We start from the raw sequence: 13845 nt of genomic DNA on the forward strand, positions 1-13845 counted from the left end.
CACAGGAAAAAAATTGGCCACATTTAAGCTTGTAGTTAAGAACTATTTGTGCCTTATTTCTGCCAACCGGCTATTTGTAGACTTACCCATACTAAAGCCCCGAGCTGGGTACAATGCCCAGTTCCCTCCATCCTTAACTAATCTCCAAATACAGAATTTCACTCTTATCTTGTGCTACTATAAAGTTATGCACTGATATGTTTATATGATAATCTTAGACTTCACATATTCCAATTTAAAGGTAGTTGGTTTTATCCAATAACCAAATTTGGAATTTGCAACTTGGCAATTTCAAAACCTAGTAAAATACTTTATTACAAGGAAAACAAAAGGTTAATCTCTTAGTAGGTACACATCATACTTCTTTCTTGTTATATAACCAGTATCCAAAAAAATCATATATTCTTAGAAATATTACCAACCAAGTTGACAAGTTTATCATCCAAGTATTCCAAGGTGATATGTCTTCCATTATTTTGGTGCACCTTTTGATTGCATAGTAGACTAACTGAACTGGTGATCGTCATGTTTTAGCTTCTCTAAGTATTTCGGCAAGCTCATTTTATGATTTTTTTGAAAGGTGCATGCTGCTGTTCCTCGCCTGGTCTTGCATCTTCATGATGAAGATGTTAGTGTCCGATCAGCCTGTCGGGTAATTGACCATCATCGTGGATTTTCTTGAATTGGAGATTTGTAAAGAAATATCTGACATGATAAATGCTTCCTTTTTGATAGAATACCATGAAACAAGTTTGCCCATTGATGGAAATTGAACGATTGCATGCTGTACTAAACACACACAGTTTCCTTTCTGATCATCGGTATGGTTTGACAGATTGTAAAATTGCCTAGTTTGTTATTATTTTGAATAATTTACAATGACGTATAATTATGCTGTATAATTATGACAATGGCGTCTTTTGTGTATATAGAAGTGACTATGAGGACTTTCTCCGAGATATTGCAAAGCAATTTACTCAACATCTTCCCATCAGAGTTGATAGTTATATGGCTTCATCGGTGCAGGTTCCTGTTCACAATTTTGGTTATAACACAATTAGTCATATTTTTCACTGACTGAAATTAAGATTATATGTGCTTGGATCAACTTACTTTTGTGTTTCATGATAATTTTATAGCCAAAGCTTTAATCTTAATGTATGAGACAGCATTTGAATTTTTTTAAAACCAATCTTTTTTTCTCTTGGAGTTTAATATTCATGTACTATCAGAATAAATTTTTTTATACTATTTAGAAATCATTGACCTTGCAAGGTTACCCTGTTTGTGCACTATAATTCATTTTCTCTCGAAATTAATCAAAATTGAACATGCAGTTCTTTTGTTACCCCATTCCTAAACAATCTCTCTTTTGGGATGAATGAGTTGTAATATCTTTTCTTTTTCCATTTTAGTTGAAAGAATCTAATGTAGATACTGTATCTCTTTTATATATGTGTATATAAGTTTCATTTTTTCTTTTTTGAGAATTATCTGTATTGGAATTACAAGTTGGAATTTATTCAGATTCATATTAAGGTTTATGGATATAGCTTCATGTACATAGAAAACACCATTCATAAACCTGGGAGAAAGCATTCTTATTCATTTTCCTTGTAATCTTAAAAGGAAATTATTTCAGGGTGTGCGTGCATATATATCCGTCTTTGCTGGGTGCTTTTCCATTCAAGTAACTAAAAAATAAATCTCTCTAAACATCCTCTTCTCAAGTATTAAGTCGTACAAAATATTCCTCATCTTCTCTGCATTGTTGAAGCATGATCTGTCAACTTTGGTCGAATGTGTAGAGCATAGTAAGATTGGATAAAGGGCCAATATGTATTAGAACATTATTTAATTCATGCATTTTAGCTGAATTTTCTTTTCATGGACTTTCCTACTTGATAATTCCCCAATGCAAGTAAGCTTGTAAATAATTGTACAAGAAGGCATTAGAAACCTCACCAAGCACTGGTGTGTTATGAATTATTTTTCCTGCTGTTTAAATCTAAGGCCTTGAGAATTTAATTATTTGCTTTCTTGATGAGGCAGGCTTTTGACGCACCATGGCCCATAATTCAGGCAAATGCTATATACTTCTGCAGCAGCATGCTCTCTCTATCGGACAATCAGCATATTTTATCTGTTTATCATTCACAGGTATTTTCAGGACGCGGTTGCAATTTTCAGGCATTTCGGCTAAAACTCGGTTTCACCAGATTTGTCTGTCTTCTTTTAGGTCTTTGGTATGCTGGTTGGGAAAATGAGTCGATCACCTGATTCTGTTGTTAGAGCAACATGTTCTGCCGCTCTGGGCTTGTTGCTGAAATCCTCCAATTTATGTTCATGGGTGGACTCAACATCAAGGAACAATGATGCAGAGTCCGTGAAGAACTAGCAACGGCTCTAGATTATATAACTTAAATGAGGATTAGCCATGAGCTTTTTTAGGAAGGTTGAGTGGATCAGCCTGCTGCTTTGTATGTTTGTCATGTTAAGGCAACATGGCTGTTGGTGACGTTCTTGCACGGGGTTTTGCTTTAGCAATCGCCTCTTCTGTATTCTATTCTATCCATTTCCCTCCTCAAGTATGTTGTTTTCTTGTAAAGTTTGAAATTGAACATTATTCCTTTCTTTCTCCTTTTAAATGTACATTTATATTAGTGTCGTGATCGTGTAAATTGTTGTATATTAATTATACACTTGAAACTACACGAGGGAGGACTTTTTTTAGTATTTTCATTATTTGCTTTTCTATATTAAAGAATTAATGGTGTACAAGTCTCTCTCTTTCTCCCTCTCTCCCTCCCTGCCTCCCTGCCTCCCTGTGCTTGTAAATTAAAAATTAAATTATACTTAACTAAGTGACTCCGAATTATTTAAATATCTGTTAAATATTATCAATTATTTGGTAATTTTCTTTGAAATCTCATATGATCTTTTATGTTTAAAGTGTTTAAATTTTGTTTGAGTATTTGAGTTTCATCTTAAATTTCATTAAGCACCTCAACATCACACTGGAGTTGGAGTTCTTGTCTCTTAATCTCACCTTACCGCCATTTTTCAAGAGTTTCATCCTCAAAATGTCATTGAGTATCATGGAGGGCTCTGTCGTGTTGTGAAACTAAAAACGATTTTTCATTTAAGCAATTTAATTACCTTAGGATGGTTTGTGTTTCTGGAGCCAAATTCAAACCAAAATGCTTCAAAAAGCAAATAATAATATCAAATGTAAAAAAGGCATTCAATTAATATTAAATCTTTTAATATACCTACGGTATATGGAGAGTCCAAAGTACAAAAATATTTTCTTCATCAATTGAGCATAATTACTACTCCTCTATACGGTGATTTGGATAGAAAATTTAAAATTTCTACGAAATTTAAAATGTTATATATAACATTCTATTCTAACATTCTATTTTATTATTAAACTATTGTCAAAATCATCACTAATTCAATATATAAATAACAATTAACTCAAAGAAAACATATATTGCAGTTATATAATTGAGAAAACCCAATTAACGTTAGTTGAAAAATAATTTTAACTTAAATATTAGAATGAAAAACAAAATCTCAAGTTACATTAACTGAAAACAATTTTAATTCACATAAATTGAAAATTTTATGGTCTATATCACTGAAAAAGAAATCCATCATCATTCATATTTACAAAGAAAATTTAATACTGTCATATCAACTGAAAAATAACATTTGTTTTTATTGACAAAAAATAATTTGAGTGATAACAATTAGCTAAATTATATTCATGATGAACACTAAAAAATATTTATTTAGCTAAATTATTTCACTTGGCTTATATAGGTAATTCTTTTAAAAATATTATTATTTAAGAAAAAAATTAGTAAGAGAATCACCTATACTGACTTTGCTAACTAGAATAAAGTAACTATTTATTAATGATTATTATATTCTAGTTGCCCCGATCATTTATCATATACTGGAATATTTGAATCTTTTATAGAGATAACTAGAATTTGAAAGAAGCCCTGACAGCAAAGATTTTTGTCATCAACTTCTTTGTTTGCATCTTTTTGGCAGAGAATTTTGTGACGCCAAGACTCTTACACCTTCGGTATCCATGTACTGCATGCACTCCAACCACAATAAATTATTATTAAATCCCTCAAAATATATGCATATTCTCTCTTACATTATCCTTAAAAAATTATGGCACTCGTTATAAAAACTGGGACAATTAAGCAAATGCGAAGGGCAACATCAAAGCCACACTCGAAAGCCTCATTTCGTTTGCAGTCATGGTTTTCCTAACAGAAAATCTTCACTTTGTCTTGTTTCCTCTACTGGCTCAAGGCCACATGATCCCAATGATTGATATTGCAAGAATATTGGCACACCGTGGTGTGGTTGTTACCATATTCACAACACCAAAAAATGCATCACGTTTCAATTCAGTCCTTTCTCGTGCTGTTTCATCTGGTCTCCAAATCCGACTTCTACAGCTGCATTTTCCAGCAAAAGAGGCAGGACTACCTGAAGGCTGTGAGAATTTCGACATGGTAACATCAATGGATATGGTAAAGAAAATGGTAAAGAAGGATGACATTAAGAGGGCAATATGCATGGTGATGGATGAAGATGGAGAAGAAAGCAAAGAGAGAAGAGAAAGGGTATGCAAATTGAGCCAAATGGGAAAGAGAGCTGTTGAAGAAGGAGGCTCTTCTCATCTTGCCATCACTTTACTTATCCAAGACATCATGCAACAATCTTATATTATTATTATTTTTAGTTTATTAATAATGTCATTATTCAGTTATTTATTTATTGTTTTGTATGAATTTTAAGTTTTATTATTATTTTTTTTCTTTATTTACATATTTTTATTAAAAAATTATCTTTTATTTTTTAGATTTTTGTTTGCATCCTAAATAAGAATTTTTCTTATAGGTTAAAAATATATGATATTCTTTTAGAGACATTAAGTGGGTCCTGGGGTCCATTAAAAATGCTTCAATTTTTATATATTTATTTTACATTTTGATTTTCAAATTCAAGCTTGTTACCATTTCAAATTCAAACTTTTTTACTATATATTTCGAATTTTAAATTTTGCAATATGAACATTAATTTTAGAAAAACAAATTGATACTGAAATAGTTAGTTATTTTTATATCTTTAAAAGTTTAAGGAATTTACAATTTTCACCTTCTAATAATATAGTTGGTGAGATTATTTTTAAAATATTATTTAAATTTAACATAAATTTTTAAATAAAGTATATTATTTTCAATATTTTGTTATTTATTTTTTTTAGTTTATTAATAATGTCATTATTAAATTATTTATTTGTTATTTTATATCATATTTTAATTTTTATGGTTAAAAATTAGACTTCAAACATAAATTAATCTCAAATAAATGGATTTTGTAAAATGATATTTATAACCACGTATATAAATATAAGACTTCCAATATTGATTCTTATTATTTTTCATTATTCACATATTTTTATTAAACTTTTCTATTCTTTTATCTTCCAAATTTAATTAAAGTCTAATTAAGAGTGTCACGGTTATTTATGAGTAGTTAATAGTTATATTAACAAGTATTAATGGTTTGACTGTCGTATATGCAACATTAATGTTTTGATTGTTCTGTCAAATATAAATATACGATATTAATGGTTTGATTGTCATATTAAATGGTATTAATGATTAATTAATGGACTTGATTGTTATAAGCCCTGTAAATATACTATTAATGTCCAGCTAAAGAAAGATACATTTTTCTATCTTAGAAAAATAGAAAACTCTTTATGAAAATTATCTGACTTGAGTGTCGGAGTATCTTTCACCGGTTTGTGTGGATTGCATTCTTGAAGAGAATTGGACGATTGGAGCATAGTCAACCCTCGAAAGAGTATCATATTTTTATGTAATTTATTTATTTAAACTTTAGATTAAACACATAAATAAATGATTATTAACTAAATTTTCCTAATAATTTTCGTTTGGTGATGTAATATAAATTTCATGGATTCACATAAGGAAGCTTATCTTTGCAGCTGAAGAGGTGGTAGGGAGAGATAAGTAGAAGTTCCTGAGCTGACCATCACATGCAAAGAGTGACAACACGTATTTGTGTTATCAACTTTGTTTGCATCTTTTTGGCAGAGAATTTTGTGACGCCAAAACTCTTACACCTTCCGTATCCATGCACTGCAGCCACAATAAATTATTATTAAATCCTTCAAATTCATTATTTATATGTAAATATATCAATCACAAACTAATATAAGAGTGTTTGTTTCTACAACTCACCAGTATCTCTACATCTTCTTATTTTTCTATTATTCTAATTGTACTCTTGTTTGAAATCCTACACCCCTTTCTCCTCTCTTCTCACAGTGCTCCTCCCATTTCTCTCACTTTACTTGTTGTCGCGTTTATATATGTTGTTTGTATGAATTGTTTGTATGTAGTATTTGTATATGCTATTTGTATGCTAAGATTGTATGTGCTTGGGATGCATTTGTAAGCTGGATGGGACGAAAGTCGAGGCCTTAACCCCACTAATTGAGAGCATGCCAGTGTTGGAAGAGGGGTTGCAGAACTCTTCACAATTGGAAGTGCGATTTAGAGCTCGTCGTACCGTCTAACCGCAGTTGAAAGTGTGGTTCATACCGCGCCGCAATTGAAAATGCGGCTACCGCACTTGGAAGTGCGGTTTTACTGTTGTCACAGCTTGGAATGCGTTCAAGCATTGCTTTTTCATTCCTTTTATTTGCTTTATTACATTTAATTGTTTTTTAAACTTGATTTGTTTTTTATATTATTTTTAGTTTATTTAAATATTAAATATTTTGTAGTTAATATTTTGTAATTTTGTATTTTATTTTTATATTTGATATTTATTTAAATTTTATTTTTAATGTAATTAATTTTTCTTAATTTCGAAATTTAAATTTGTTTGTTTATTTTTTAGTCTATAATTATTTATTGATATTTTATTTTTCATATGAATTATTATTTAATTATTTGTTCTATATTTTTTTTAGATTTTGATTCATTTATTAATGAGTTAAATATGTTTTTAGTCCCTAAACTATTGGTCGTTTCTGGTTTTCGTCCCTCTTTCAAAGTAAGGTACAATTTGGTCCTCATTATTTTCGAAACGTTCGTTTTAGTCCTCGAAAACTAAACACTGTTTAAAACTTTGGTCCTCATTTAGCAACAAATGAGGACTAAAACCAAAATTCCGAGGACTAAAACGAACGTTTCGAACAAAATGAGGACCAAATTGTACCTTACTTTGAAAGAGGGACGAAAACCAGAAACGGCCAATAGTTTAGGGACTAAAAACATATTTAACCCTTTATTAATTTAAATTTAATTTGTTGTGTTTTTGTTGTTTTTTAAAACTTTTTTTATTGATTTGTTAACTTTTTTTAATTTTTAATATTTGATGTTTATTTAAATATTATTTATAATGTAATTAATTTGAAATTTATATCTGTTTGTTAATGTTTTTGAAATTATTTATTTATTTAAATAATATTTATTATGCTTAAATTTTTAATATTTGACTTATTAATTTATTTCTTAATTTATAATTTGTAGTTATTTAAGTATTATTTATTAACTACTTATTATTATATATTTATTTGATTATTTTAAACATATTTATTATAATAATATATATAAGAAAATGAAAAACAAAATAAAAACTAAAACACCTAAATAAAAGCATAAAACTAAAACAGCATAGTGTGCATGCAGGAGTTACAGTATAATAGTATAGGATTAAGAGTTCTTGGCAGTTGAAAAATCATTAAATCATTATTATAATTTTTTAGATTTTTTTAAATGAAAGATATAACTATCAATTGGGAGGTGTAGGAGTGTGACTGGTGAGGTGTAGGGAGAAGCACTCCTAATATAATTATGCCAGGCTGTAAAAAATAAGTATTATTTTAGACACGATACTCGGTAGATAATCAATTTTTTGTATACGCGTGGTATGTTTTTCATCTACGTCGTATTGAATTTTTTCAATTTGGATCATGGGCACGGTTTAGATACATATTACTCTAAACACTTACCACACACTCTCATTGTATGAAATTTAAGAGACATTTTATGGCATTTTAAGGAACACCGATTAATTTTTTGAAAGGAAAATATTATAAAAAATTATCGGTGGAATATTATTTTTGTCCACATTTCAATAAAAAAAAGTTTCAGATACAATTCCAGTGGCCTAAAACACAATTGTCATTCACTTTCCGTATGAGAATTGAAAAGCTTAGCATGTTCGTGGGGTCCACGTCAAGGTTGAAGCCCTGAAACTAATATCAGTTGCTTCTCCGTCTTTTGTTTCGGTTTGTGAAATTTCTTTTAATTCCCAGACTTTCTTCACGACTTTAGAATATGAATTATAACTTATCAATTTAGGTTATATATAATATATATATATATATATATATATATATATATATTAGTGTTGTAAAAATGGGTTCTAATATGTGAGTCAACTCGGAGTTTGAGTCGGATTAGGTTTGAAAAATATGTAATTTTTTATGTGGGTTAGTTTTCAACCTGACTCACAAGTTGACTCACCAACCCACCTAATTTAATTTAATTATTTATTATTTTGTGTTTTAATATTATTAGTTTTATATATTGTAGATGGTGATAAATAAGAAGTTTAAAGAGAGAAAAATATTATAGATTTATCTATTCAGGACTCTAATATTATAAATGGACAAGTGATACAAAAATTATCAATATTAAAAACTGTTTTTGAATTATGCTTGGATTGTATGATACTTTTGTGTTTTTATTTTGAATTGTGTGTGGAGTTTAACATCATTTTAGTGTGATGTTTATTTATATTTGAATTAAAAAATTGTAATTTTTTTATTAAAAACAATTATAACTAAATGAGTTAGTGAGTCAATTTGTTTAACCCACTAACCCGTTAATTGTTTATATATAATTGTTTTTGTTTATTTCTTTTCATTCTCGTTGGAAGAGAAATCAAAACCTAAAGACACTAGTACAAAAATCGCGTACAATGTCGAATATTTTGGCCTTTTAACGGCGAATTCGCGAAAGACGTCATATCAGGAGGTTAAATTATAAGGTCAAATTTTGTCCACATACGATGTTAACTTAACATTGAATTTTGTCAATATACGATGTTAATCTATTTTTTTTGTTTTTTTAATTAATTGTGATCTCTTTTTTACAACTCTAGGAGACCTGAAAAGCAGAAAAACAACAAATTTTAATTTTTGGTATTTTATAAAGCAAGAACTATGAACGTGTAGTGTGATATCAACATCAAACAACAATAACCAACAAACAAGTTCAATCAAACAAGAAATAAGTTCAATCAAACAACAAACAAGTTCAACAAAAAAAACAACAAACAAATTCAACAAATAAGTTCTTCAAAACGAAAATGAAAACTAACCTTCAAAAGGTGGGTTCGTTATAATAAAGTGTTGTCACCAGGGACATAGAAACAGAATGCGTATATGAAGGACAAGAACACGAAAATAATCGGTCAAAACAAACAAAAATCATACATAAAGTAATTAATTAACATGTATTTGTATCAAATGAAATAAAGATTACATGTGATGGTCGTCAAACTTGGTTCGAGAAAAGTTCGATAAGAAAAGAGGGTCTTACGCGCTAAGATAAAGTGGATGAATTTTCAATCTCCCGCTCAATTTTATTGAATTTTATAGTTTTTGTACTAGTGAAGCTCCACAATTAAAAAATAAAATACATTATTTGATCCATTATTACCCATAACCAATCAGATAATATTTTATGGAATATTAAAGATTGCTTGATTAATAAAGGGTTTATTGCTCATTATTATTAATTTAAAAATATTCATAATCTAACATTATATACATTTTTTTTATAATTTAAATTTTCATCGTATAAGTAATATAATTTACACACATATACTTATGAATGCACATATAAACAAATTTAGATATTAGTGTCTATGTTTATGCTATCTGTGTTAAAATTGGTATTTAATAATATGTATTCTAATGTATTTTTATATAGTATCTAAAAAAATATAGTTTAAAAAAAATTATACGACATGTAAAGATTAATCTGTGATATGTTCTAATATCATTGACAAATTCTCCAACCGTAAATGGGCCTTATATAGCCCTAGATATTTCAAATTAAAGCACATAGATAACTATTAATTTTACTTTAACATTTTAAATACCCAAGTAACATTATTTAATTATTATTATTACTATTATTTTCTGAACAAATATTATAGTATTTATTACGAAAATAATTGAGTTTTCTATGTTAGATGAAGTGAAGTATAGTTTATTCTTGTTTATAATACATTTTATTTGCTGATCAGTTTTTTAATGGGAAGCTTGTTACTGATGTGTTGAAGATTGGGGTGAGCGTTGGGGTAGAAGTTCCGTTGAAGTGGGGGAGAGGAAGAGAAGAGAGGTGTGATGGTGAAGAAGGATGATATTAAGAGGGCAATATGCATGGTGATGGATGAAGATGGAGAAGAAAGCAAACAGAGAAGAGAAAGGGTATGCAAATTTAGCCAAATGGGAAACAGAGCTGTTGAAGAAGGAGGCTCTTCTCATCTTGCCATCACTTCCCTTATCCAAGACATCATGCAACAATCAACTACCAAAGTCGATGCATATTTGACCTAAGAAGGCGGTGAGGCCATCAACTCTTGAACAACAACGTTGAGACCAGTTCTAATGACTCCACCAACATTTCTTTTGGTGAGATTAGCGACAGTGTCCAAAACATTTTTGCACATCAACAACATTGTCCCTCTGACGATGTCCTCCTGAATTGATGATTCTTGAAACCCCCGAAACTTAAAATATCTTTCCTAAACCTACCAACAACACTATTTTTTCCAAAAACCAGAAAGGAAAATAAAAACAACAGCCACCTGGTTAAGGTTTAGCTTGTGAATTACAATTTATTATTTATTTACATTAGTTTCTAATTTGAAAATATGAAATAATTTAAAATTAATAATAGTAAGTAGCTATAATATTATAAATTAATTTTAATTTTAATTCACAAGTTAATATATAATTTTTATTAATATTATAGATTATTTTAAATATCAATAATTTTTAATTTAGTTAATATAATAACTTATTAATTATATTCTAAATTTAATTGTTATTTATTAATTTTATGAAACGTGTCAGAAAAGAATATTTGTTATAGATATCTTTTACATAAAAAAGTGGGATAAAGTCATTTTCATTCTTACTCCTCCCGTACATGTCTTGTGTGGAATGAAACGCAAATATCTTACCTATTGTATGATTCTTAAAGACAACAAGATAATATCAAAATCATACAATAGATTTCTTCAAGCAACAATATAACCCTTGAAAAGAGGAAAAATATAATCACTATTTTATTTTATATATGCTGTCCTGATTTTCCTGATATACCAACCCAGATATATTTCAAGTGAATATATTTCAAATTTTCAATATATCTAATTTCACGTTGGAAAATTGATCGGAAGTTCCAATTTGTTTTTGAAAATAGATAAAGAAGAAGAAAAATAAAATTGATGATATCAAGGATGTGAATAAGTGTAGTTTACGAATTATATCAAGATGAATTCATTTAGGTAAATTTAATTAAAATGGATTAATATTTAGAAAAAAACTTCTAATGATGTGATTGAAACCAGAGGACAAAAAAGCTAAATACTTGAATCAGAAGCGGCACACAATCCTATGTTACGTAAGTGCTTACGTGAACATTCACCTATACATCAATTATATATAACTTACAAAAAGACTATACATGAACCAGTCGAATTCATTGTATTGTGATTTGTATGTACTTGTCATTTCACCCGAAAAGCATGCCTTCGCAAGAACAAAAGCTACACTTTGTCCTGTTTCCATTGATGGCCCAAGGCCACATGATCCCTATGATGGACATCGCCAAAATATTGGTGCAACGCAATATTATTGTGACAGTAGTCACAACGCCACATAATGCATCTCGTTTCACCTCAATCTTTGATCGTTATATTCAGTCTGGCTTTCCCATCAGATTAGTTCAAGTTCAATTCCCATGTGAAGAAGCAGGAGTACCACATGGGTGTGAGAATCTCGATATGATACCTTCACTAGGCACTGCCACAGGTTTCTTCCAAGCAACAAGCCTTCTGCAACAACCGGTGGAAAAACTATTTCAAGAGTTAACACCAGCACCAAGCTGCATCATATCTGATATGTGCTTACCATATACATCCCACATCGCCAAAATATTCAATACTCCAAGGATTTCTTTTGTCGGAGTAAGTTGCTTTTTTCTTCTGTGTAAGCATAATATAATGATCTATAATGCTCTGGAGAGTATAACGTCTGAGTCCGATTTCTTTGTTGTGCCTGGTATCGCTGACAAAATTGAAATCACCAAAGCCCAGTCTGCACAGCCGATGAATGAAAGCTGGAAATATTTTAGTAGTGAAATTATGGCTGCTGAAATGGATACTTATGGGGTAATCATGAATTCTTTTGAAGAATTGGAGCCAGAATATGCAAGGGATTACAAGAAGGTGAAAGATGATAAAGTGTGGTGCATAGGACCTGTGTCTCTTATTAACAAGGATCACTTGGATAAGGTTCAAAGAGGTAGGGATTCAGTTGATGAATCTGAACATATAAAATGGCTTGATGGTCAGAAGGGAGGGAGTGTAATCTATGCATGCCTTGGAAGCCTGTGCAATTTAACAGCACCCCAGTTGATAGAGCTTGGTTTGGCCTTGGAAGCATCAGAAAGACCCTTCATTTGGGTCATCAGGGAAGGAAATCATTCAGCAGCATTGGAAAAGTGGATCGAGGAAAATGGATTTGAGGAAAGAACAAGTTGTAGAAGCCTTGTGATTCGGGGTTGGGCACCTCAATTGTTAATATTATCACACCCTGCAATTGGAGGGTTCATAACACACTGTGGTTGGAACTCTACCTTAGAGGCCATATGTGCTGGTGTTCCAATGATTACGTGGCCACTGTTTGCGGATCAGTTTTTGAATGAAAGTTTTGTGGTGCACGTTCTAAAAGTTGGAGTGAAGGTTGGGGTGGAAATTCAGATGACATGGGGCAAGGAAGAGGAAATTGGCGTGGCAGTCAAAAAGGAAGATGTTGAAAAGGCAATAACGGAGATAATGGATGTGACAAGTGAAAGTGAAGAACGAAGAAAAAGGGTCAAAGAATTGAGTGAGATGGCTGAAAGAGCCGTGGAGAAAGGGGGATCCTCTCATTCTAATGTCACCCTGCTCATCCAGGATATCATGCAAAAGATCCAGATATAGAAGTGTGATAATCTCATTTACCATAAACCTATTAGTATTTCCCTTAATTCTCATGTTCATGATCTTTTTCAAATTTACTAATTATCTTCTATCTTTTTTTAATACCATGACATCTTTCAAATGTGTCTTTATATTTGTGCAAGTCCATGTAACATTTGAAAATTTATATGGTTGAAGAAAATTTTCACTTTTGACATCCCATTTTTTAATACATCCACTACAATGATATTTCCAATAATAAAATATTCTATTAACATAATAATATAAATGAAAGATTATAATAAAATAATATTTTATACTATTATCCTTATTTCACTAATATAACAAATATGATTATGTGATTTGACTTGCAAAATATATTCATTAAATCCTTTTGTGAAGATACAATTTTAGTTTACTCATACATGCGATTATTACTCATAATAATACGACAGACTGTTTGAGTATGAAAAAAATCTGTCAGTAAAGATAAAAATTAGTTTA

The 13845-nt window shown here is 30.0% G+C and overlaps 1 protein-coding gene and 1 pseudogene across 4 annotated transcripts in view; both read left to right on the plus strand.

The window, feature by feature from the left end:
- LOC124826446 (ARM repeat superfamily protein) overlaps window positions 1-2781 on the plus strand; it is a 76898-nt gene extending 74117 nt beyond the window's left edge. For all 4 annotated transcript variants that reach the window (XM_088116415.1, XM_088116412.1, XM_088116414.1 and 1 more), the window contains 5 exons: window positions 581-652; window positions 736-821; window positions 933-1026; window positions 2053-2160; window positions 2240-2781. In XM_088116415.1, the coding sequence (XP_087972541.1) occupies window positions 581-652; window positions 736-821; window positions 933-1026; window positions 2053-2160; window positions 2240-2398 (519 nt within the window). In that variant the 3' untranslated portion in view covers window positions 2399-2781. The remainder of the gene's footprint in view (window positions 1-580; window positions 653-735; window positions 822-932; window positions 1027-2052; window positions 2161-2239) is intronic.
- An 8999-nt stretch (window positions 2782-11780) lies between these two features.
- Window positions 11781-13504, plus strand: LOC124825528 (UDP-glycosyltransferase 73C1 pseudogene; annotated as a pseudogene).
- Window positions 13505-13845: the final 341 nt, after the last annotated feature.

The sequence above is a fragment of the Vigna umbellata genome, chromosome 5 (genome assembly GCF_029865625.1).
Source record: "Vigna umbellata cultivar VRB3 chromosome 5, Vumbellata_1.0, whole genome shotgun sequence".
Taxonomy (NCBI): Eukaryota; Viridiplantae; Streptophyta; class Magnoliopsida; order Fabales; family Fabaceae; genus Vigna; species Vigna umbellata.